At 38.7% G+C, this 27,291-nt stretch overlaps 1 protein-coding gene across 7 annotated transcripts in view; it reads left to right on the top strand.

Annotated features, from left to right (window-relative positions):
• The window catches only part of EIPR1 (EARP complex and GARP complex interacting protein 1), a 242,379-nt gene that overhangs the window by 115,792 nt on the left and 99,296 nt on the right, over positions 1 to 27,291 (top strand). For 4 of the 7 annotated variants that reach the window (XM_077153077.1, XM_077153073.1, XM_077153074.1 and 1 more), the window contains one exon: positions 8,525 to 8,560. The exons of the other annotated variants lie outside the window; for them this stretch is intronic. In XM_077153077.1, coding sequence (XP_077009192.1) covers positions 8,525 to 8,560 — 36 coding nt within the window. The remainder of the gene's footprint in view (positions 1 to 8,524; positions 8,561 to 27,291) is intronic. 7 annotated transcript variants of the gene reach the window in all.

The following is a 27,291-nucleotide window of genomic DNA, read 5'->3' as shown; positions in this document are numbered from 1 at the left end:
TCCAAATGTGATAGTTTGGAGCTGTATGTACCCCCTGAAAGGAAGGTTCTTAAACTTAATCCATTCCTGTGGGTGTGAACCTATTGTAAGTAGGACCTTTTGATGAGGTTACTGCAGTACAGGTATGGCCCAGGTTTTACTGGCGTCCTATTTCTGGAGGCCTTTATAAGCAGAGTGAAACTCAGACAGGTAGAGAGAAGAGCCACAGAGTGAGCAGCCAGAAGCTGAACATCAGTGAAACCTGGGAGAGAAGGGAAAGAGCAGGGGTGCTGCCATATACCTTCCCATGTGACAAGCCAACAACGAAGGATCGCCAGCAGCCAGCCCCTGATGTCACAGACTTTGGGGGTTGGGGTGAGATGCATTGCCTTGATGATGCCTTGATTTGTATTTTTCTCCTAATCTTAAAACTGTGAACCATTAAATTCCCATTGGTTAAGCCAGCCCATTGCATGATAGTTGCTTGAGCAGCCAAGAACATTAAAACATCAAGTGATTTTAATGTGTAGCCAGAATTGAAGACTATTGATTTAAGACATTCTTTAGGGAGCTTAAAAAGTGGGGCAGACTGATACAGTGGACATCAGGCCCACTACTTTGTCCTATAGTGGGAGTACAGCATGTTTGGTGCACCTGGAGTTCTGTAGCCCATAGTCCTAGTGGCTATGGCTTATAATAGAAAGAGCACAAACTTGGTTTGGAGTCCAACAGATCTTCATTTGAACCTTTCTGTGCCACTTAAACAACTGCATGATCTTGGCCGTGTGAATGTGTTTCACCTAGCTTTTTTTTGTAAAATCAAAATGTATTCTCCCCCAAAATCAGGTAAATGGCAGCATTTAAAACATTTAAGTATATAGGCTTTGCAGTTTTTAAGATGGTAATAGTGCCCTGTAATGTGCAGGCTCTTAGATTAAATGAGAGAATGCATGAAAATTGTGTTATACAGTTCTTTCTCCATGTTCTCTAATTACGTTACTCCATATACATTTTAAATATATGAATGCTTAATGGCTACAGAATTTAATTTTGGTTATTTTTAAAACCATTGTTTTAAGATGTTTGCCTTGTATTGGGATAGAGCTATTTTTTAAAATAATGCATACCTTCTATGATATGAACTTGATTTACCTCATAATGCATCAACTAGCCTTCTTTCTTAGTTCCTTTTTTGAAAGGAGATAGGTTATAAATGATAAATATTCAACAACTACGCACAGTCTGATACATAGAAGGCATTCAGGTATGTAATGAACTGAATACTATTCATGTAATATGGCATCCCATTTTGCATTGGTGTGCATCCTAATTACAAAAAAAAATTGAATTCCTGACCTCCAAATGTAGGTATAACAATACTGGTTGTGACTGTGATCCCATTCTTAGATACATCACCCCATTTAGGCATTCAGACCTTCCACATGAAACACATTTTTCAGTGTGGATACTGGCTTTCAGATCCATCAATAAATGCAAGACATGGTGAAATATCTCAGGATTTTAGAAGAAGCCCAATTTTAAATCTGGTCTATTATCTTGCTTCATGATCAGAAAACGGAGATGGCTCCTGGAATGTTAAGAACTTTACCCAACTCTGTATTCTTCCCAAGCTAGTAGCACTAGGAGATAAAATATGTTTTGTTTTCTTTGTGTCTCTTGCTTTGTTCAGACACGATCTGTATCTGCTGATGTGTAACCCGATGGCAGTTGGTTCTGATTCATTAGAGAAGGACCACGAATTATCACAGACCATTTTCACCTTGCCTTTCCTTATATGTTCTATGACACAGCAAATTTCATTCCCACTTAAGCAGATTTCTGCCTAATTCTTATTTTAAGAAGAAAATTATTGTTCCTCTTCATCTCTTTCTTTCATCCTGTGTCCTCCTGCTACCATTATTTCCTCCTTGGAGAGCCATGGGGCACCTTAAATTTTGTACAGATGGCACAAATGGTAAAAGCTATTATGAAGACTGAATCAGAATTAATAATAACTTTCAAGAAAATTCTGAAAGAAATGTAAGCATTAGTTGATTGCTGTGGTAAAATCTTAGGAAAAAGATTTTTCTCTTAGCTGTGGCTTGGGTTTCTGGGACCATATGACTCCCCAAATTTCATCTCTCCTGTCTTAGTTTTCCATGCTCCTCTGACAGATACTACACAGTGGGTTGGTTTGAACAACTGGGATTTATTGTCTCATGGTTTCAGAGGCTCGGAGTTCAAAATCAAGGTATCCACAAGACTGTGCTTTTCCCCTGAGTCAGTAGCATTCTAGTGCCAGCTAAACCGTCCTTGGGGTTCTTTGGCTTGCATCTCTATGTCCTGTCACGTGGTCAACTCTCTCTCCTTGTGTGTCTGCTCTTCTGGTTTCCACTGATTTCTGGCTTCTTCCTGTGTTGTCTTCTCTAACAAACTGTCCAATTTTTTTCTGCTTAACAGGGACTCCCGTAATGCAGATTAAGGTCCACCCTGATTTAGTTGGGTCACATCTTAATTTAAAATAACTTCTTCAAAAAGTTCTATTTACAAAATAGGTTCACATCCATAGGAATGCAATTAAAAATATATCTTTTGGGGAGGGAGGTATATAATTCAACCACCATACCTCCCATGCCCAAGCCTTCAATAAATTTAATGGTAAAATAGCATCTTTTAAAAGGTATCATCATTTTGTAATCTTTTGCCTTATGAAAGCCTTTGTATTCCTTATTTGCCTTTTGTAGGCTCTATATAATGTGAAAGTTATTCATACAGCACAATATTATTGAGCATTTGTTATTTGCTAGGCACCATTCTAGACTTTGGGGATGTGGCATTGGACAAGACCAATGCCCTCCAGGAGCTATATTCAATTAAAGAAGGTAAACAATAATAAAGTATATAGTTTCAAGCAGAGAAAAGTATTATGAAACACATTAAAACAAGTTGAGGAGTAGATACTGAGAGGTGGCTGGATACTATTTTAGGTAGAATAGGCCTCTTTGGAGAAGTGAAATTTGAGCACCTGAGAAAGAGGGAGAGAAAGCATGTGCATGCACACAAGCTGTGCCGATTTGAGTCTCTTGTGGAGCCCAGAAAAGCCATGTCCTTTTATCATCATTCATTATTGGTGGCTGGGAGCTTTATGATTGTTCCCATGGAGATGTGACCCCACCAATTGTGGTGGTGAATTTTGATTAGATGGCTTCGATGGAGTTGTGACTCCACCCATTTCAAGATGGGTCTTGATTACTTTCCTGGAATCGTTTAAAAGAGGAAGCGTTTTGGAGAGAGTCTCTTTTTTAGAGCCATGAGGCTGGAGAACTTCGGAGATGAAGAAGGAAAACGCCCCAGGGAAGCTTCATGAAACAAGCCTAGAGAGAAAGCTAGCAGACACCACCATGTTCGCCATGTAGCTTTCCAGTTGAAAGAGAAACCCTGAATGTCATTGGCCTTCTTGAACTAAGGTATCTTTCCCTGGATACCTTAGATTGGATATTTCTATAGCCTTGCTTTAGTTGAGACATTTTCACAGCCTTAAAACTGTGGACTTGCAACTTAATAAATTCCTCCTTTTAAAATTTATTGTTTCAGGTATATTGCATTCCAGCAACTAGCAAACTCGAACACCAGCCAGATCTGGGAAGAATTGCATTCTGGGAAGAGGGAACAAATCATATAATATAATGACCTTGAAATGGGGTGTGTTTGGCATGATCAAAGAGCTAAATAGAATGCGATGGCTGGAGCCCTACAAGCAAAAAGGAGCAAGGGTAGGAAGTGAGACCAGAGAGTAGGGACTAGATCATAGAGAGTACTGTAGGCCATCATTCTAAGTATGATGAGAAACTTTGACTTGAGGGTAGATGAGTGATCATTCATTCCAATGGAGTGATCATCCATTCATCCAACCAATATTTCTTGAGCTTTTTTTTTTTTTTATGCTAGGCATTGTTCTACATAAATGGACATATGGCAGCATGCAAAACAAAGTTCTTGTCCTTATTATAACATAAAGTCTTGTGAGGAAGGGAGACCACATAATAATAAATAAGTAAATATGTAACATGTCAGGTGGCAATAAGGGCTGTAGAAAGAAGGTATGTTGGTTAAGGGAAATAGCAAATGGCTGTTAGAGGGTTTGGAACAGAGCATTGGCATGAACCATTGGAGACTTTTGTAGTAGTAGTGGTAAGAATGATGGTGGCTTGAACTAAGGTGGTAGCAGTGGAGGCAGATTAAAATGGTAAAATTCTGGATATATTGATTGTCTGGTGTAGAAGAAATTGACGATCAAGGAAGATGTTAAGGTTTTTTTGGCCTGAGCAGTTGAGTTAATATTGGTGCTGTTTTTCCAGATGGGAACCCCTGAAAATGATGAGCTTTGTGGGAGAGATTAAGAATTCAGCTTTGGAAATGTTAAGTTTGACGTGCATATTATGAATCTGAGTAGACATTTTGATATATGAGTCTGGAGTTCTGGGGCATGTGAATGCTAGAGATATAAATCGGAGACTCATCAGCGTATTGTATTGTTCAAAGCTCTGGTCCTCACCTAGAGTGCGTTGACAAGTTGGATCTTGGGCATTCTAACATTTAGAAGTTGGAAAGAGGAAAGTAGATCTACTAAAGAAAACTGAGAATGCCAATGCGGAAACCAGGAAGCCAGGAGAGGGCGCTGCCTCCAAACCCAGTGTAGAGTTTTGAGCAAGAAGGGATATTTAGTGAATTGTGGGAAGATGGTGGAGTAGGAATCAGTCCCTATACCAGAAAAACCATTAAACACTCAGGATCTATCTGAATCAAGTATTTCCAAAGTCTGGGATAAACAAACAAACAAAACTCTGGAGTCCAATAAAACACTATATAGCATCCATGGAAAAGAGGAAGAGGCTGGTAAAAAATGATCAATATCAGTAAATAACTCTCTCTGTGCAGTGGGTACAGGCACCCATCCTCCACTCTCACAGCCCCTGATATAGCCTGCTGGTGCTAGAGAAGGACAGAGAAATCCACTACCCCAAAATTGTGGGGGAGGGGGACTGATCGGTGACTACTGCGTTCGATGAACTACTTTGGATCACTGGGGGCTCAGTCGGAGGGTGACCATTTTTCAACCCACCCCAGACAAAAGCAATGGAGGAGACTTAAAGATAGTATGCTTCCTCACAGCTGCAAAGAACAGTTGAAGGGGTACATTGGCTGGGCAGTTACTTGAGTAAGTAACGGCAGCTTTGGGGAGCCATGGAAGAAGCCCCTTCCTGGCCCCTACTTTACCCCTCTACAGGGCAATTTGGAGCCAGCTGGCCCTCCCTTTGTGCGTCCCTGGCCTTGTTTAAGCTGGGAAAAAATGACTTGAAAAACTTCTCTCTGGTGTGCCCTCCCTCCCAGAATTTGTCCTCCAGGCAAAAGCTGCTTGAGACAAAGGCTTGGGACAAAGGCTTACCTGCTTTAAGTCTTGCAGTGGAAGAGAGGGAGAAGATCTTTTTCCTGGGGAGTGGGGGGGTGGGGTGGGGTGGGGGGGGTGGAGCACGCAATCAAACTCTTGTAAACAGGGGAACTTCTAAGGCCGCTAGCAAGCACAAGCCCAGGACAAGACACAGGCCCAGAAAAGACAGGGAGGACCATGGACTTTGCCTTGGGCTCGCCTTCCTGATAGGAGGGCTGAACTCTGAGCTTGCCAATTTGTAGATATAGTGAAAGGTGTTTATTACTTAGACTTTCTTGGTTTTCTTCTAACATTCAAGAAAATCTCTGACATGTAATCAATTGTTTACAAACTCAAGAAACAGACATGTTAGGGAATAAATTCCAGGGTTACATTTTAAAATATAAAAACATACAGTGTGCAAGGTACAAGACAAACAAAGATACAGGAAATGATGATCTACCCAAAGGAAGAGGGTAAAAGTCCAGAAAACATCAGCAAAGAAGACCAGACTGGAAATAACCAGGCAAAGAGTTTAAAAAAAAAAAATCTATAATGTGCTGAAGGAGAGGAAAGAAAATATAGAAAAAGAACAAAAGGATATCAGGAAAACAATGAATGAACAATTGGAGAATCTCAGTCAAAAGATAAGAAATCTTTAAAAGGTACCAAACAGAATTAAAGGAGTTGAAGACTATGATAAATGAAATGAAGAATTCCTGGGAGGGTTTCAACAGCAGATTGGAGCTGGCAGAGAATGAATTAGTGAACTTGAAGGCAAGAAAATTGAAATGAATCAGGCTGAGGAACAGAAAGAAAAAATAATTATAGAGAGCAAAAGTAGCTTTAAGAGACCTCTGAGAAACACCAGGCATAGCAATATATGCATTATGGGAGCCCCAGAAGGAGAAGAGAGAAAGCAGCAAAAGATACATTCAAAGTAATAATGACAGAAAACTACCCAAACTTGGCTAAAGACCTGAATATGCACATTCATGAAACCTGGAGAATACCAAACAGGATACATTTGAAGAAAATTTCACCTTATCACATACTGATCAAACTTTCTAATGTAAAGGACAAGTAAGACTTCTGAAAGTTGTAAAGAGTATAGCAAGACATGTTATGTTCAAGGGAGTCAGTCCAAATTAGATTAAGTATCAACTTCTCATCAGAAATAAGATAAGAAGGCATGGTTAAAATATTTAAAAGTGCTAAAAGAAAACAACTGATAGTCAAGAATTTTTTTTTATCTGGTGACGCTGTATTTAAAAAATGAGAGATTAAGATATTCCCAGATAAACAAAAACTGAGGGAGTTTATCACCACTAGACCTGCCCTACAAGCAATGCTAAAAGGAGTTCTTCTGACTGAAAAGAAAGGACACTAGACAGTGGTTCAAAGCAGCATGAAGAAATAAAGGCCTCTGATAAGGGTAACCATTTGGGTAATTACAAATGTCAGTATTATTGTATTATATTTTTTGATTTTCCTATGGTGCTAAAATGTAAATGCATTTAAAGTAAATATAAATCTATGGTTTGGATATACAATGTACAAAGATGTAATTTGTAACAAGTACAAAAAAGTGGAGGGAGCAGAGGGTTAGGAATGGTGTAGTGTATGCTAATGAAGTCAAGTTGGTATCAAATCAAACACAGTTGGTATATAGTTAGGATGTTAAATTTTAATCCTATGGGAACCACAAGGAAAATATATGAAAAAGAAAATATGTGAAAAATATGTTCAGAGAGAAATGAGAAGGGACTCAATATGATACAGTACAAAAAATCAAATAAATATTACCCTAGGCGTTAAAGAAAATGTTGAGGACAAAAAGTTATAAGACTTACAAAGACTAAATAGCAAAATAGCAGGAGAAAGTTCTGCATTATCAATAGTAATTTATAAATGTAAATGGATTAAACTTTCTAGTCAATGGCAGAGATTAGCAGAATGGATAAAAATGCAAGATCTAACTATATGCTGTGTGCAAGAGACTCACCTTAAATTTTAACACATAAAATGGTCGAAAGTGAAAGGATGGAAAAACTATATATACCATGCAAGTAGCAACCCAAAGAGACTTGGGATGGCTATACTAATATCAGATAAAATAGGCATAGTAGTTTTTTAAACTATTATAAGGGACAGAAACAGTCATTATATACTCATGAAAATGTTATTTAAAGGGGGTAATAAGACATAATCATAAGTACATATACACCTGATAGCAGGGCCCCAAATTGTGTGAAAAAGATACTGACAGATTTGAAGGGAGAAATTGACGGTTAAAACATCAACAGCAGGAGACTTTATTACACCATTTTCAGTAATGGATAGAACATCTAGACAGAAGATTGACATGGAAATACAAGACTTGAATGATTTCTAACTGACTAGACCTAGCAAACATGTGAAACACTTCACCCAACAACCACAGAATAAACATTCTTCTCAAGTGCTCATGGATCATTCTCCAGGATAGGCTATATCTTAAGTCACAAAACAAGTCTCAATGAATTAAAATATACTGAAATCATACAATATAAGTTTTCTGATCACAGTGGAATGAAGCTGCAAATAGTAACAGAAATGGAAATTAAACAGCAAATCATAAACAACTACTGGTTAAATAGAATTCACAAGAAAAATCAGAAAATATCTAAGGAGAATGAAAATGAAAATACAGAGCTTATTTGGATGCAGTAAAGGCCATTCTGAGTGAGAAATTTTTAATTTTTTTGTAAAAACTTAACATGCAAACGTACAAACATTTTTGACAAACACGATCATTATTTTTTGAAGCTTTGCATCACTCCTGCTAAAGAAATTTAAAAAAAACCAACCTCATACTTATCATACCCCTTTACCCTCCCTCTCATTGACCACTAGCATTTCAATCTATTAGATTTATTTTAACCTTTGTTCCCCCTATTATTTGTTTATTTACTTACTCTATTCTTTGTGGGGTGCATGGTCTGGGAATCAAACTCAGGTCTTTTGCATGGAAAGTGAGCATTCTAACACTGAACCACCCATACATCCATTTGTTTATTTTTATCCATGTATATATCCATATATATATATATTCTTTTTTTTTTTTTGCATGGGCAGGCACTGGGAATGGACCCTGGATCTCCGGCATGGCAGGTGAGAGTTCTGCCACTGAGCAACCATCATACTGCCCTTTATCCATACTTTTTACTGAGTGAGAAATTTATAGATCTAAGTGTTTACATTAAGAAAGAAGAAAGATTTCAAATCAGAGGCTTAACCTCAGAAATGGAAGAAGTAGAAAAAAGAAGAGCAAACTAAACCCAAATAAGCAGAAAGATAGAGGGGGGTATAAATATAAATAAAGAATAAAAAAAAGTACTGGAGACACTCAATGAAACCAAAAGTTGATTCTTTTTAAAAAATTTAAAAAATTTTTATTGATAAATCTTAACATGCAAACATACAAACATTCTTAACATACAAACTTTCCATACATGGTATACGGTCAGTGGCTCACAATGTCATTACATAGTTGTGTATTCATCACCATGATAATTTTTTAGAATATTTGCATCACTCCAGAAAAAGAAATAAAAAAGAAAAAACTCATACATACCATACCACTTACTCCTCCCTCTCATTGACCACTGGTATTTCCATCTACCCAATTTATTTTAACTTTTGTCCCACTGTGCTGGTTTGAAATGATATATGTACCCTAGAAAAGCCATGTTTTAATCCTAATCCCATTTTGTAAAGGCAGCCATTTCTTCTAATCCCTATTCAGTATTGTATGTTTGAAGCTGTAATTAGATCATCTCCCCAGAGATGTGATTTAATCAAGAGTGGTTGTTAAGCTGGATTAGGTAGAGGCATGTCTCCACTCAGTTGGGTGGGTCTTGATTAGTTTCTGAAGTCCTATAAAAGAGGGAACATTTTGGAGAAAGCTAGAAATTCTTAAGAGCAGACAGTGCTGCAGCACCGTGAAGCAGAGAGTCCATGAGCTAGCGACCTTTGGAGATGAAGAAGGAAAACACCTCCCAGGGAGCTTCATGAAAGTGGAAGCCAGGAGAGAAAGCCAGCAGATGTCGCCATGTTCGCCATGTGCCCTTCCAGCTGAGAGAGAAACTCGGTGTTCGCCATGTGCCCTTCCACTTGAGAGAGAAACCCTGAACTTCACTGGCCTTCTTGAACCAAGGTATCTTTCCCTAGATACCTTAGATTGGACATTTCTATAGACTTGTAACTGGGACATTTTCTCAGCCTTAGAACTGTAAACTAGCAACTTATTAAATTCCTCTTTTTAAAAGCCATTCTGTTTCTGGTATAGTGCATTCCAGCAGCTAGCAAACTAGAACACTCCCCTATTACTTGTTTTTTTTTTTTTTATCCATAATTTTTTAGTCATTTGTCCATACCCTATATGAAAGGACCATCAGACACAAGGTTTTCACATTCACACAGTCACATTATAAAAGCAATATCATATATAATCATCTTCAAGAAACAAGGCTACTGGAACATAGCTCTGCAGTTTCAGATACTTCCCTCTAGCTACTCCGATACACCATAAACTAAAAAGAGATATCTATGTAATGCTTAAAAATAACCTCCCAACTCTGTTTGAAATCTCTCAGCCACTGACACTTTATTTTTTTTCATTTCTCTCTTTCCCCTTTTGGTCATGAAGGTTTTATCAATCCCTTAATGCTGGGTCTGAGCTCAAAAGTTGATTCTTTGAAAAGATAAAAAAAAAATTGACAAATCTTTGGTTAGGCTGACAAAGAAAAAAAAAGAGAGAGGACACAGATAACTAAAATGAAAAAGGAAAACTGGAACGTTACTACCAACCCCATTGAAAGAAAAACAATGAACAACAACTTTGTGCCAGTTTGAATCTGTCATGTACCCCAGAAAGCCAAGTTCTTTAATCCTCATTCAGTATTGCTGGGTGCCATCTTTTTTATTATTTCCATGGAAATGTGACCCCCCCCAATTGTGAGTGGTAACTTTCGATTAGATGGTTTCTGTGAAGATGTGTCTCCACCCATTCAAGGTGGGGGTTGCTTACTGGAGCCCTTTAAGATGGAACCATTTTGGAAAAAGCTCAGAGCCACCAGAGCTGAGAGAGCTACACAGCTAGAGACTTTTGGAACTGCAGAAGGAGAACACGTCTGGGGAATCCTTAAGGAATGAGAAGCTAGGAGAGAAAGCTAGCAGATGTCCCCATATGCTTTTCCAGCTGACAGAGGTGCTCTGGACAAGTCGGTTTTTTTTGAATCAAGGTATCTTTCCCTGGATGCCTTAGTTTGGACATCTTCATGGCATTAGAACTATAAACTTGCAACTTAATACATTCCCTTTTTATTTTTATTTTATTTTTTTTTTATTAATTAAAAAAAGAATTAACAAAACAATTAGAAATCATTCCAATCTACATGTACAATCAGTAATTCTTAATAACATCACATAGTTGCATATTCATCATTTCTTAGTACATTTGCATCAATTTAGAAAAAGAAATAAAAAGACAACAGAATAAGAATTAAAACAATAATAGAAAGAAAAAAAAACAAAAAAAACAAAAACAAAAAACCTATACCTCACATGCAGCTTCATTCAGTGTTTTAATATAATTGCATTACAATTGGGTAGTATTGTGCTGTCCATTTCTGAGTTTTTATATCCAGTCCCGTTGTACAGTCTGTATCCCTTCATCTCCAATTATCCCTTCTCTTTTTTTTTTTTTTTTAATTAACGGAAAAAATTAAATTAACCCAACATTTAGAGATCATACCATTCTACACATGCAATCATTAATTCTTAACATCATCACATAGATGCATGATCATCATTTCTTAGTACATTTGCATTGGTTTAGAAGAACTAGCAACATAACCGAAAAAGATATAGAATGTTAATATAGAGAAAAAAATAAAAGTAATAATAGTAAAATCAAAACAAAACAAAACAAAACAAAACAAAAACCTATAGCTCAGATGCAGCTTCATTCAGTGTTTTAACATGATTACTTTACAATTAGGTATTATTGTGCTGTCCATTTTTGAGTTTTTGTATCTAGTCCTGTTGCACAGTCTGTATCCCTTCAGCTTCAATTACCCATTGTCTTACCCTGTTTCTAACTCCTGCTGAACTCTGTTACCAATGACATATTTCAAGTTTATTCTCGAATGTCCGTTCACATCAGTGGGACCATACAGTATTTGTCCTTTAGTTTTTGGCTGGATTCACTCAGCATAATATTCTCTAGGTCCATCCATGTTATTACATGGTTCATAAGTTTATCTTGTCTTAAAGCTGAATCCATTCTGCCATTCTATGTCTTTTGATTGGGAAATTCAGTCCATTAACTTTTAGTGTTATTACTGTTTGGATAATATTTTCCTCTACCATTTTGGCTTTTGTATTATATATATCATATCTGATTTTCCTTCTTTCTACACTTTACTCCATACCTCTCTCTTCTGTCTTTTCGTATCTGACTCTAGTGCTCCCTTTAGTATTTCTTGCAGAGCTGGTCTCTTGGTCACAAATTCTCTCAGTGACTTTTTGTCTATAAATGTTTTAATTTCTCCTTCATTTTTGAAGGACAATTTTGCTGGATATAGGAGTCTTGGTTGGCAGTTTTTCTCTTTTAGTGATTTAAATATATCATCCCACTGTCTTCTAGCTTCCATGGTTTCTGCTGAGAAATCTACACATAGTCTTATTGGGTTTCCCTTGTATGTGACAGATTGTTTTTCTCTTGCTGCTTTCAAGATCCTCTCTTTCTCTTTGACCTCTGACATTCTAACTAGTAAATGTCTTGGAGAACGCCTATTTGGGTCTATTCTCTTTGGGGTGTGCTGCACTTCTTGGATCTGTATATTTAGGTCTTTCATAAGAGTTGGGAAATTTTCAGTGATAATTTCTTCCATTAGTTTTTCTCCTCCTTTTCCCTTCTCTTCTCCTTCTGGGACACCCACAACACGTATATTTGTGCGCTTCATATTGTCATTCAGTTCCCTGATTCCCTGCTCAAGTTTTTCCATTCTTTTCCCTATAGTTTCTGTTTCTTTTTGGAATTCAGTTGTTCCATCCTCCAGTTCACTAATTGTAGCTTCTGTCTCTTTAGATCTACCATTGTAGGTATCCATTGTTTTTTCCATTTTTTCTTCTTTGTCCTTCACTCCCACAAGTTCTGTGATTTGTTTTTTCAGATTTTCTATTTCTTCTTTTTGTTCAGCCCATATCTTCTTCATGTCCTCCCTCAATTTATTGATTTGGTTTTTGAAGAGTTTTTCCATTTCTGTTCGTATATTCAGCATTAGTTGTCTCAGCTCCTGTATCTCATTTGAACTATTGGTTTGTTCCTTTGATTGGGCCATATCTTCAATTTTCGGAGCGTCATCCATTATTTTCTGCTGGTGTCTGGGCATTTGATCAGATCTCCCTGGGTGTGGGACCCAGCTGGTTGAAAGGTTTTTCTGTGAAATCTCTGGGCTCTGTTTTTCTTTTCCTGCCCAGTAGGTGGCGCTCGTGGCGGTCGTTTGTCTGCGGGGCAGTCAGCCCGGGAAACCGCGCGTGGAGGCGGGGGTCGCTGGCCGTGGCTTGGGGGAGTGCCGGTCCAAATTGCCCAGCTGGCCCGAGACGCCAAGCGTGACGGGAGGGCCCCGCTATCCAATGTTCCCAGTCAGACCGGGGAGCCACGTGCGTGGAGGGGACCCCAGACGCCAGCCACCCCAGCTGGGAAAACGTGCACCCCTCGGGTATCTCACAGCAGTGGATTCTCCCTACCCGTTCAGCCGTTCCAGAATGGGGTTCGCTGTCTTTTTTGGTCTCTGTTGTGACTCCGGGAGCTGTTTTGTATTGTTTCTGTTTCTTTAGTTGCTTTTCTGGAGGAGGAACTAAGACCCGCGCGTCTTACTAAGCCGCCATCTTCTCCGGAAGTCACATTCCCTTTTTAAAAGCTGTTCTGTTTCTGGTACATTGCATTCTGTCAGCTTTTGCAAGCTAAAACAAGCTGTATGCCAGCAAATTAGATAAACTAGATAAAAAGGACAATTCTCTAGAAACACGCAAATTGTCTGTACTGACTCAAGAAGTGGAATTTCTCAAAAAAAAAGAATAATTGAGGAGATTGAGCCACTTAATCAAAAATTCCCAACAAAGAAAATTCCATTACCAGATCACTTCACAGGGTAATTTAAAAAAAATATATTTTTATTGAGAACTCTTCATACACATACAGTTCATACATGGTGTACAATCAGTGACTCATGATATGATCACATAGTTGGATATTCATTGACATGATCATTTTAAGAACATTTGTATCACTCCAGAAAAAGAAATAAATAGGAAAAGACTCATACATCCCATACCCCTTACTACCAACCCCATTGAAAGAAAAACAAAAAAGAGGAAATAAGGGTATTTATTTATTTATTTTATTATTATTTATTTTATCCATTCTTTTAAAACTCTTCTGTCCATACTTGGATAAAAGGATCATCAGACACAAGGTTTTCACAATTACACAGTCACATGGTAAAAGTTATACCATTATACAGTCGTCATCAAGAATCAAGGCTACAGGAACACAGTTAAACAGTTTCAGATACTTCCTTCTAGCCACTCCAATACACCATAAACTCTAAAGGAATATCTATATAATGCATAAGAATAATCTCTAGGAAAACTTCTCAACTCTATTTGAAACTTTATTTTGTCTCATTTCTCTATTCCCCTTTTTGGTCAAGAAGGCGTTCTCAATCCCATGATGCCAGGACCAGGCTCATCCCAGGAGTTCTAGCCCATGTTGTCAGGGAGATTTACACCCCTGGGGATCATGTCCCATGCAGGGGGGAGGGTAATGAGTTCACCTTCCAAGTTGGAGCTGACAACCTGCTTAATACTGAAAGACTGAAATCTTTCCCTTTAAGATCAGGAAGAAGAAAGGATGCCCACTCTAATCACTGATTTTCAGCATTGTACTGGAAGTTACAGCCAGAGCAGTAAGGCAAGAAAAAGAAATAATTGGCATCTAAATTGGAAAGAAAGAAGTAAAATTTCCCTTATTGCAGATGACATGGTCCTGTATGCAGAAAATTCTGAAAAATCCATAAAAGATTCTAGAGCCAATAAATGAATTCAGCAAAGTGGTAGGGGTACAAGATCAACACCACAAAATCAGTAGTTTCTGTATATTTGTAGTGAGCAATCTGAAGAAGAAATCAAGGGAAAAAATCCATTTACAGTGGTAATGAACAGAATCTAATATCTAGTAATAACTGACCAATGATTTAAAGGACTTGTACACAGAATACTATAAAACATTGTTAAGAGAAATCAAAGAAGACCTAAATAAATGGGAGAACATTCTATATTCATGAATTGGAAAACTAAATATTGTTGAGATGCCAGTTCTACCCAAAGTGATGTACGGATTCAATGCAATCCCAATCAAAATTCCAATAATCTTTGCAGAAATGGAAAAGCCAATCATCTAATTTATATAGAAGGATATAGGGCCCTGGATAGCTAAAGCCATCTTGAAAAAGAAGAATGAAGTTGGAAGACTCACATTTTCTGATCTTAAAACATTACTAAAAAAAAAGAAAAAAAAATTATTACAAAGCCACAGTAACCAAACCAGTGTGGTAATGGAACAAGTTCAGACATATAGACTAACGGAATAAAATTGAGATCTCAGAAATCAACCCTTACATTTATGGGCAGTTGATTTTTGACAGGAATATTAGAAGCACTCAATTGGGAAAGAATAGCATCTTCAACAAATGTAACTGGGAAAGTTGTATCTCTATTCGCAAAAGAATGAATATGAACTTCTACTTCATACCATATACACAAACAACTCAAAATGTATCATAAACCTAAATATTAGAACCAGAGGTATAAAATTCCAAAAGAAAACCTAAGGAAGGATCTTAAGGACCTTGGGTCAGACTATGGTTTCTTAGACTTTGCACCTAAAGTACAATCAACAAAAGGAAAAAAAATAAATGGCACCTCAAAAGATATTAAAGTAAAACAACAAGGTACAGAATGGGAGAAAATATTTGCAAATCACACATATGATAGGGGTTTAATATGTAGAATATATTAAGAAATCCTGTAACTGAACAACCGAAAGACAACCCAATAAGAAATGGCAAAAGTCTTGCATAGAAATTTCTCCAAAGAAGATATGCAAATGGCCAAGCAGTTCATGAAAGGATGCTCAACATCATTAGCCATTAGGGAAATGCAAATCCAAACCATTTCATACTCATTAGAATGGCTATTAATTAAATGGAAAATTACAAGAGCCGAAGAGGATGTGGAGAAATAGGGACACTCATTAATTTCTTTTTGGAACAGAAAATGGTATAGTCACTGTGAAAGACAGTTTAGCAGTTCCTCAGAAATTTAGCTACAGTATTACCGTAGATTGGGAATGTTACTTCCAGGGATATATTCAAAAGAATTGAAAACTGCATCTTGAACAGGTATTTATGTACTGATTTTTTTGATGTTCATAGCAGCATTATTCACAATTATCAAAAGATGGAAGCAATCCAAGTGTTCATGAATTGATGAATGAAGAAAAGAATTGTGGTATATCCCCCCAAAGGGATATTATTCTGCTGTGAAAAGGAATGAATTTCTATTGTATGTGATAGCATGGGTGAACCTTGAAGACACCATTTTGAGTGAAGTAAGCCAGCAGAAAGGGTCAGGTATTGTATAATCTCACTGGTATGCAATAATCAGAATAAGCAAACTCATATCATTAGAATCAAGAATAGAGGTTACCTAGGGATGGATTCTTGATTGGGAATAAAGGAGTTAAGCTGTAAAATACGCAGAGTTTCTATTTTAGACAATGAAAAAGTTTTATTAATAGTTAGTAGTTGTGGTAATAACATTGGGAATGTAATTAACAGTCCTAGTTTATATATTTGAATGTGGTTAAGAGGGAAATTTTAGGTTGTATATAGTTGCTACACTAAAAATAAAAAAAAAAATATGGAAATGCACAACACAAACACTGAACCCTAAGTTAAACCATGAACTATAGTTAATAGTATGCTTTTTAAAATGTGCTTTCATCAATTATAACAGACATACAGATCAATGCAAGGTGTTAATTATAGAGTGGTATATGGGAACGAACACCCAGTATTTAATGCAAACCTGCAATTTCTGTAATAATTTAAAAAAGTGATGGTTAGCTATGCCAAACAATGCCATGAAGTTAAGTGAGTTGGGGACAGAGGGTTGATCATTGAAGTTGGTGGCACTATTATGACTACAGCTTTATAATTCCTTTTCTCTCTAAAGGAAATGATCTTCCTATTTGTTATAGATGTGCTATAGATAGTCATAACACAATTCTAGGTTTCTAGGTCACATCATTTTGCACCCTCTGTCCTGACAAAGAGAAAGATCACTGTGAGGTTGAAGTCCTCTGTTTAACAGATACAATTTGGGATAAAACCCAGAGAGAAGAGAATAACAGAAGAATGACTAAGAAAGAGAGAGAGGCAAAAATAGTGAACAGTGAGGGAGGGGTCAAGGAAAGAAGTGACAGAAATTTCCCAATTAATATGAAAATGAAATTTCCCTCGTCTCCCCTCTCCCTGATACCAGTGGGGAGGTATTAATAGAGCAGTTCTGTTGCCTAGGAAGAAAGCAAAATGGGCAATTAAAACTCCAGAAAGCTTAGTAGCGTGTGAAAATCATGGTTTTGAAAGACTGCATTTTAATCAAATGAGATAATGGATGTGAAAGCATTTCAAAAAAAGCATTCAGCACTCTAAAAGTGAGAAGGATCTTAATGTTCATGCGTGCACATATACAGCCATCTAACTTAAAAAAATGTAAATAATTATTTCAATGGCGATGTTCTGGGTAAAGCATGTATAGGCTACATGTGAGGTTGGTAGCCTATATTTATGCCGAAGTCTATAAAGTTGACTGATATTGACTTTATGTCGATATCATTTTTGTGGAGGAATACTGTTTGATTGGAATATTGTTCAAAAAGCTTACTGCCCCTGCCTTCCTCCCTCCCCAATGGCTTTAAGTAAGTACACATCCATATATTCTATCTTTTGAACAAGATGCATATATTTTCAGAGATTGGACACACAGAAGTTAACATATGCCTTTGCAATGCCACAACGTCTGGCTGTCTATAGTGTGAGGAAGTTTTCTCTGAAACAGTAAAAGGTTGGCCTTGTCTGCTGGGAGCTGCACATTTGGACTCAAGTCAAGTGGCTGACACCCTCTAACTGGCTGACAGGTCAAAAAGCTGACACCTGAAAAGCCTACTGGAGGGTGAGGAGAGGAGAGTTAGTCCTGTTGCTTAGCAACAGAATTCTTGTCAGCATCTGCTCTTTCAAGGACCGGAATAATGGTCTAGCTTTATAATTGGAAGTGCTCTTTTATTATTAGTATTCTTACAGTCATTAATAACTGTTATTTACTTGATACTACCAGTATAATTGTCAAAAGAACTTTCCAAATGCCATAGCAGACTGAATAATAGAATATCTTTACCCATTTTAACATTTGGTGTTTCACAGTCACCATATAACTTTTGAAGGAGTTGAATAATTTTAATCAAATTTGGTAAACTACTTAAGACTCCCCAAATGCCCTTCCAGTTCAGTGTCTGAATTACTTTTTGCTTTGGAATATGATAGTGATAAGATAAGAACTTCTGTGCCTAGTTAGTTAAAGTAGAAGTGGTTGAAAAATAACATCCCTCATTTTCCAGTGCAGAAACTGAAAGGCAGAAATAAAAGCAGATTTTCAAGGTCATAAGTGACTGATGATGAAATTCAAGGCTTGCTTCTCCCTTCTGCTGCTTTAGCCTTTAGGCGATGATTCTTCACTGTCAAAATCCATCACACATGACTCTCTAATCCATATCAAACATGTGCCAAGTTGGGGACGGGAGAAAAAGAATCATACACTCATTAGAAACCTGGAATTAGTAATGTCTAATTCGATGCATTAGTTTTTTTGTGAGTGATGAGCACACATTCATAAACCACATACATAAGCAACCCGTGTCTGAGTAGTTTCACAGAAATGTTTCTTAATGAAAATAAAAATAAAAACTTAGGTACTGGTCATGAGAATGTAAATAATATAGGAGAGTGTAAAAGAAAGAGATGTAACTTAAAAAGGAGTTGGGGATAAATAGACAAATCATGGGAAAGAAGAAAAGACCTTCCCTTTTACTCCAGAAGTTACTAAGGAAAGAAACTTCTTTGTTTTCTTTTCCTCTTAAAAAAACATAGAACATGGCTCAGGTTGTGTATTCCTTGAATGAATGAGTGAATCTAATGCTTTATAGATACTGAAGCAACAATTCATCCTTCATTTCATTCAACAGATATCTTTGGGTACGTTGAAACTTGCTGGGTAAGTTTCTTGATGTTGGGGAAAACAGGAGTTAACATGACCCTTCTATTGTTATGGAGCTTGTATTTTAGTGGGAATAATTAAACATTTATTTATTCAACAGTCACTATATGCAGACTCTTCTAAACTTCAGTATCTCCACCAGTAGATTGTAGAACATAGTTAACAGCTTGGGTTTGGAGTCAAATCTGAATTTGAGTCCTCATCTGCTCTTCTCTGTTAGTCTGTCCTTGCACAGGTTACTTAGTTTCTCTGAGCTTTGGTTTCCTTGTCTGTAATATAATATGAGCATAATGATATGAGATTGATAACTCAATCTCATAAGTTGCCCTGATGATGAGGATAATAATGCATGGAAGCTCCACATCTGATGCTTTCATCAGCGGTTCAGTGTCTGCCATCTGCAAATCACTGTCTTAGGTACTCTCTGGGATACAATGAAATATAAGGTACCCGTGTCCTTCCCAGAATGTACTGCGTTTTAGCTATACTTACAAAAATGCTTCCAGAATTACTGAGTAGAAAATATAAAGCATCTCAGGGGACACAAGCTGTGAATTTTTAGCAATCTCAGGATTCTAGATCGTGAATACCTGAATATTCCTCATCCCGTGTTCCCAAGATAACACTTGGCAAGCCTGTCTCCTGGATGTTCCTTTCCCCTGTTCTTCTGTGGTCCTCTCCTGGGGCTTGATGAAATTTAGCATTTTACAACTAGAAATTAATAGAAACTGTTTAATGGTAAGCACTTTAAATATAAATAGTATGTATTTGCACATCATACGTCGGTATACATAATAACAATGGGTTTAAATTTACCAATTGGCTTATAGATGAAGTTGACTTTTATTACTCCTAATTTGTAGCTTTTTGGCAATATCAGAAGCTTGGGATTTCACAGTCCTAGACCTCTGTGTGGTCAGCAGTGACTTGTTTCTATTTGAATTTGAAACACTTTCTTTCAATTAATATGGGGTAATTCTGAAGGGAAATAAACAAAGCCACTGTTTTGGAATTGAAAGTGTTCAGTACCTGATGTTGGGGCACTTAAATTAGCTCTAAAAGCTATAATAAGAGCAAAGGGTCTTGAGTTAAACAGGCTGTAGGCAATGATTTCCTGTTCATCAGTGCAATATATCCATCATTGTTTCCCGTTCCACTGTAGCAGTTGTCTTGGGCCTGGGGGTTTTGAGTACATTGTCTGCTATCCAGTCTGACCCTGCCCCTGGCCTGCAAGGCTTGACACCAAGTGTAATTCCGAGCCAGTTCTTCCCTTCTTCTCCCCAGCAGCTTATTTCTTGGCTAGAATCACTGTTACTTGTGGAGATTGACTTGAAGCCTGTGAAGTAACAAAGGGAGCAGACTTACTAACCTAGGGGTATTTTTCAGTTTTACAACTGGAATGGAAGGTAGAAATCACTCTTTTACAACAGCATCATTTTTAAGGCTAGTATAAAGTGTCACAGTCTATTTAACCAATTTTCTTTTAGTGGACATTTATTTTCAATATGTTGCTTTTATAAAATGTAACTGTATCTTATTCCTGCAAAGGAGAAGCTAGGCCTACTGATAATTATGCCTAAGAGTCACCCCCAGAGAGGACCTCTTTTGTTGCTCAGATGTGGCCTAGCTCTCTAAGCCAATGTGGCAGGTGAGCGCACTGCCATCCCTCCTATGTGGGACATGACTTCCAGGGGTGGAAATCTCCCTGGTAACATGGGACATGACTCCTGGGAATGAGCTAGAACCTGGCATTGTGGGAATGAGAAAGACTTCTTGACCAAAAGGGGGAAGAGAGAAATGAGACAAAATAAAGTCTCAGTGACTGAGAGATTTCAAACAGAGTTGGGAGGTTATCCTGGAGGTTATTCTTATGCATTATATAAATACGCCTTTTCAGTTTATGGTGTGTTGGAGTGGCTAGAGGGAAGTACCTGAAACTGTTGAACTGTGTTCTAGTAGCCTTGATTCTTGAAGAAGACTGTATAACTATATAGCTTTTATAGCATGATGTGTGATTGTGAAAACCTTGTATCTGATGCTTCTTTTGTCCTGGGTATGGACAGATGAGTTTAAAAAAATAAGAATAAAGAATAAATAAATAATAGGGGAAGATAAAGGGTAAAAATTGGGTGGCTTGAAATGCTGTGGGTCAATGAGAGGGAGAGGTGAGGGGTGTAAGATGTATGAATTCTTTTTGTTTTCTTTTTCTGAAGTGATGTAAATGTTCTAAAAATGATCATGGTGAAGAATATACAACTATATATATTATATATATATATATAAAACTATATAATATACAATGATATACATTATATATATATAATTATGTAATATATAACTATATAATGATATTGTGAACCACTGATTGTATTATATGGTTGGACTGTACATGTGTGGATATTTCCCAATAAAAACATTTTTTAAAAAATGAAGCTTTATTAGAAATCCATCCATCCACATCTTTAGTTCTTGTTTTATTCTACCACACCTCCCCCCCCCCCCCCCCCCGCCTTTGGATAAGTTTTTAGGGGAAGAATTGCTGTGTCAAAGGGTATACACATCTTTAGATATCTTCAAATGGCAATTGCCATGCCCATTTGTCTCTTCCATGACTAAAATGCAGGAATCACTGGTCTGCCATACTCACTGCATCTCCTTTCCACCCCCATAGCCACCATATTTTCTTTTTCTGACTTCTGCCATCTGTGTGCTCCCCTTTTCCTGACTGTCTTCTGATTCCTGGCATTAACTGAAAGGCAGAATAGTGCAGTGAGATGGGCAGGGTAGGGGGTGGGGGAGTGGGGTGGGGGTGGGAGTGGTAGGCCTTAGGAGTTGGAGAAACCTGAGCGCGAATCCTGGCTCCAGTTTAGTTGCCTCATTGATCCTGAATAGTTCACTCTCTGAGTCTAACTTTTTTCACTAAAGAATGAGAATAACATCTAACATCTACTTCATAGAGAAATATTATGTGGGTTGAGAACTACAAAGTGCTATCACATAATAGAAATTCAATTACTGTCGCTTCCATTTCCCATTTCCCTTTATCCGCCAACATCCATGGTCTGGATATTGGTGAATGATAACCTAGCCTCGCTGTATTGAGCCAGGTTTTGAGCACGCTAGTGTGTCACCCTTTCCTTTTCCTTTTTTCTTGCACTGTCTCTGCACCGTTTCCTATCCAAGATAATCAGTGAGTTTCAGATCCCCTGTGAGGTCTGCTGTGTTCCTTTGTACATTCTTCAGTGTGTTTCTTTTATATGCTTTCTTTTCCCTCCTCTCTACAATGCGTGGTAGTCTTTAGTGCTGCTCACTGATATCTGGTCCCTCTGTCCTTCTGGGCACCTGTTATGGCTTGAAGAATCCATAGGACTTGTTTTGGCCAGTGTGTTGTAAGTCACTTCTGGGTTGGAGCCTTAATTTTGGGTGAGAGGTCATGCAGAGTTCTTTTCCCCTCTGCATCACAGGCAGCAATGGAGATAGTGACTAGCATTCAGTCTGGATCCCCAAATGAGGAGACATGGAGCAGTTCCTGCCAAAACCTGCAGGGAATGTGGAGCCTGAGCAGGAAAAGATCCTTTGTTGTTATAAGCCAATTAATTAAATTTGTTCTGTTGATTTGTTTGTTATTGCAGCATTACCTAACCCATTCTAATAGATTCACTATGTGGTTTCTTTTTGTTGTTATTCTGGTAAAGGAAGCAAGCTGTAGGGTGTAGCACCTAGACAACATCTGGACAAAGATTTCCTCTTATGATTCTCCTCCCCTGTTTGGTAGTCATGAGCTTTGAAATTAGAGTGACAAATCCTTTTAGGAGCTTAATCTTGTGAAACAAAAGTGGGAACCACAGATTAGGGACAGCTGGACTCCCTGCTGACTTTTTTTCCAAAGTGAAAGGGTTTTGTACATTTTATGTATTCTCTAAGTGAGAATCATATAAGTGGGGAGAAAGACTAAATAGGGGTAGGAGGTAGGGCATAGCTATTAAGCATTTCTAATCTATTTTTATAACGCTAAACCAGCTGTCAAATTTTTGTCCTAGATATTGTCGTGTGTGTGTGTGTGTGTGTGTGTGTGTGTGTGTGTGTGTGTGATCTTCATTGGTCTTGTCATGAAGAATATTAACTGGGTCTTATTTAGCTAAAGAGTACATTGACTTTATATAGAAGTCATATAAAAATTTCATATATTTGATGGATAGATTGCCTGCATTTTGTTTTGTTTTGTTTTCAGTTCTGTATAAAAATCATTAACATGACTATGCTTCATCTAAGCTTTTGGTGGTCAGATATAAAGAAGTATTATTTTGGTATATGTTGCACATAAAAGGAACTCCCACTCCCACTTACATATGTCCCCCCTTCTTTTCAAGAACTTTTGACAAAGCCCTTAAATGAAAATTGCACAGCTGGACCAACTTCAACTAACCTTTGGCATTTGAAAGGATCTGATCACTTGGAGATTCTTATATGAAAAGTGATATAAATATGTACAATGTTATTAAGTCCTCCAAGTAACCTTTTTTTTTTTTTTTCTTTTTCCATTTCATTATGAGATCCAGAATTTCAAAACAATTGCCTGGTGCATTTAAAGAAGATGATGATCCAATAGATATGTCTAAAATCAGTCTTTTACTCGTGTGTATTCTGAGCCCATCCCCACCCCTCCTGTTTAACTTTCTTCATTTTGAACCACTTTAAGCAAAGTAAAGACAGGGAGGCGAAGAGTTTCCAATAAGTCAAAGAGCAGATTATTCCGTCAATATGCTGGGTTACTGCTTTTATTTCTAGTTAAAAGGTATTGTTTAAAAAAATAATGACTGCATCCTTGAAATGACTGTTTCTTTATCATTTCTCCATTTTATTGGAGTGGGCGAGGGATGGTATGTTCATTAATAAGGCCGTCAGATAAGCTTATTTGTCAGTGTGAAGAATACGGCTTCTAAAAGTAGCTTCTTGTTCCCTGAGCACCAAGAGCATTAATGGGCGCCAGCTGGGCTATAGCTGTGGCTGCTCTACCACTTCAGCTTTGCACAGCGAGGGACGTGGTGGCAGTGGTGCAGCAGGGCCTCCTGCGCGGAGCCAGGAAGCACATGCTTCCGTCGTCGTTCCCTGGGCAACGCCATGGCTGCAGCCAGCTGGCCCTGCACCACCTGAGCTGATCAAAGCGTACACCCTGGCAGGCAACCCCGAGCTGCTGTCCCTAGGCACTGATGTCGAGAGCTTTTGGGTTGGATTTCAAGGATATGAATGGGTTTCAAGGAATGAAATGAAATGACTGACCAGATAGAGACCACAATTTTGGGTATGTTCAGAGCTACACCAGAGGGGAGGGAATGAAGAGAGCAGAATATAAAAGGCAAATCTTCACTAATTGAAGCCTGTAGGACTGTGTTTTGTGTTTGCTTCAGACAAAAGGCTAGAACAAACGGATTTGATAACTTTGTCGGAGAGTAAAGCACTGTTGGTCTAGGGCAACTCGTTTCTTATGTTCAGGGTTTCAGTGTTGCAGTCTGTTGTGTGTGGAATGGTGGAGTGCCTACACGGAATGCCTGAGAGAAGACACCCACCCACCAGGAGGGAGCACTTGTCTGATGGAGAGGATTCTACTTAGCTAGTGGCAGCAGAAGAATTGAAGGTAGGGGTCAGGACAGCAACGACCCAGGCTGAATCCCAGCAGAATTCCTGATTGAATCTAGTGTTTACTCGTGCCCTCATAGCATTTCCGTCAACTGATTTATTTGATCTTAAATGATCACTACACCTCTTGGCTCTCACTGGTTATCTTTTTTGCAGTGTTGAATATAAAATTCCAGTTTTCAAGAAATTCACCTTTTTTTTTTTTGCACTCCCTACATATGTGTATTTCTGTATCTATACATACACACACAGAGGCAGATATGTGATATGTATATCATGGGGAATTTTGCTCACAATGTTTTTTTGGGGGGTGGGGTGGGGGTTGGTGATGTGTGGCCGGGAATCAAACCTGGGTCTCCTGCAGAACAGGTGAGAATTCTGCCACTGAACTACTCATGCAACCCCCTAATTCACCTTTTAAAGCAGTCTTATATTTTAACTTGGACTTTACATTTAACACTAACTCAATTTAATCAGTAGACGATCCTTTACCATTCAATAAAGGCCCTGGACCATCCCATAGAACCTTCGGTTTTAGTTTTTCATTTATGTTAAAAGGATTTGTGGTTCCTCTTTTTCCTCTTTTTAACCCATATGCAGGGATTTGAAATAAACACAATTATATTGGAAAAGATACAGAATGCACGTGCAAATTATTCATTTTGGAATCAAGTTTTCAAGATAGAATTTTAATTTGGGGTGGGTGGATAGGTTAAAAGAAAAATTATTCAACAGTCAGTATTCTAATTTATTGAATTTAAATTATGTTTTAGATGACCATCTAATGAAAAGCTTTTGAGAAATAGTTCCTATTTACTAAAATCTTTGATACTTATGTTCCTATACACATAGTACATGTTCACATTTTGTGATGCAACTGTTTTTTGAAGTAGCCAACTAAATTGCTGCACTTGTCATATATCTTTTTTTAATCTTGTCTCTTGAAATATTTTTGATTTTCAAACTTTCTATTTGCCTTTTCTCATGATTTTTCTTTGTTTTGTTTTTCCTTTTTATAGAATGATATAAATCTCACCAGGTAAATCATCCTTGGATCTGTTTTGCCTTTCATAGTGAAGATTTCTTCTTCTTAGAATTGCTTTCTGCTTCTCCCCTTCTTCCTCAAGAAAAATGTACTCTGGCTGGTGATATTTTAAAAGAAAAAAAAGGATCTTCCTTCTTATAGGAATGCTAAGAAGCAAAGACATGGCCACCAGATACCACACAGGCACTTTGGGCAAAGTGGAGAAATCTAATTTCTCTTATTTTCAAGTTGTTGACTGGACTTTTGTATTAATTAGGTTAAGCTGTACCACTATTACTCATAGAACAAAAATTGTGTAATGAGTCAAGCACACACAAAGAAAAGGACCCCCTTCTTGGTTGAGCACAGGGTTTGATTAGAGATGGCACCTTTGTGTGCCTAGAGAAGGCACCTGTCCCACCCCATGCCCAGCTGGTGTTCAGAGCGCAGGTAGAGCTGCACCCCCCACATGTCCCCTTGGCTGGGCTCCCTTCTGTAGGAAAGTCTCCACAATGTACACAGCACCCTGAGGAGGAGAGAAGTGATACAGAAGACAAAGACACCGGAAAGAAGGAAAACCGAAACGAGAAAGAGGTTTGACGACAGCAGCATTAATGCAAGGGGCTCTTAGAAATGATGTCGGTGAACATCAAGCACTGGATAATCTAATCACTTAGAGAGCAGGGGGTGAGGCAAAGCAGGTAAAGACAGTGCACATTCAGTGGAGGGGGCAAGTATCCCCAGAACCCTAGCCCTGGGATGCATAGTTTCTTGGCCATGTGTGCAGGGCCTCAAAATGCCCTTGAAGGCAAAATGTGTTGTGTGGAACTGTGCCTTTGGTTGAGTGCTGTCGTACTCGAGGAACACCTTGTTGAAGCCATTCCACAGTTTTATTTAAGGAAAGGATAGACCTCTCTCCATTCCCTGCCACTCCAAAAGAGGGCTTGCTTGCTAATGTTAAAATCAGATGGGACAGGACTTCCTGGAAGATGGCGGCTTAGTAAGACGCGCGGATCTTAGTTTCTTCTCCAGGACACCTACTAGGGGAGTAGAAACGATACAGAAAGCGCCCAAAGCCACAACAGAGATAAAAAAAGACAGCGTACCCCATCCTGGAACGGCTGGCTGGCTGAGAGAAGCAGCTCGGGTGAGATCGCCGAGGCGCGCGGACCTTACCGGGCGGGGTGGCAAGCGGCCGGAGTTACTCCCTTCCCCCTTCCCGGGCCGGCTGGGAGAATTGGAGAGGTGGTCCCCTGAAACCAAGGCGACTGGCGCCCACACCACGCGCAGCCCCCGGACCAACTGAGAGAATTGGATTGGAAACCCCCAGGCCGCGGAGAACGGTGACGGGTGGGGGAGGCCCCTTCCAAACCCGTGACTCCCGGGGAACGTGCACTCTCTCGTGTGGGCCGCTGCCGCTGGCGCCCTCCCGCCACGCTTGTTGCCCAGGGCCGACTAGGAAATTCGGACGGGCTCTTTCCCTGGCTGCAGCGACCAGCAACCCTCCCGGCGTTCGGACCCTGGGCCGGCTCAAGCCGTTTCGGCTAGCGAACCCCCAGGACGGCGAGAGTTTTCCAAAGTTTAAGGTCCCACAGCACCTTTTACTGGTGGGACCCGCAGACAAACGTGTGCCACGAGCGCCACCTACTGGGCAGGATAAGAAAAACAGAACCCAGAGATTTCACAGAAAAATATTACAACCTTGCTGGGTCCAACACCAAGAGAAATCTGAATAAATGCCCAGACGCCAGCAGCAGAAGATAACTGTCCACGCTCAAAA

This window comes from Tamandua tetradactyla, chromosome 3 (assembly GCF_023851605.1).
Source record: "Tamandua tetradactyla isolate mTamTet1 chromosome 3, mTamTet1.pri, whole genome shotgun sequence".
Classification (NCBI taxonomy): Eukaryota; Metazoa; Chordata; class Mammalia; order Pilosa; family Myrmecophagidae; genus Tamandua; species Tamandua tetradactyla.
Note: the sequence above shows the minus strand (reverse complement) of the source record. Positions and strands in the feature narration are given on the sequence as shown.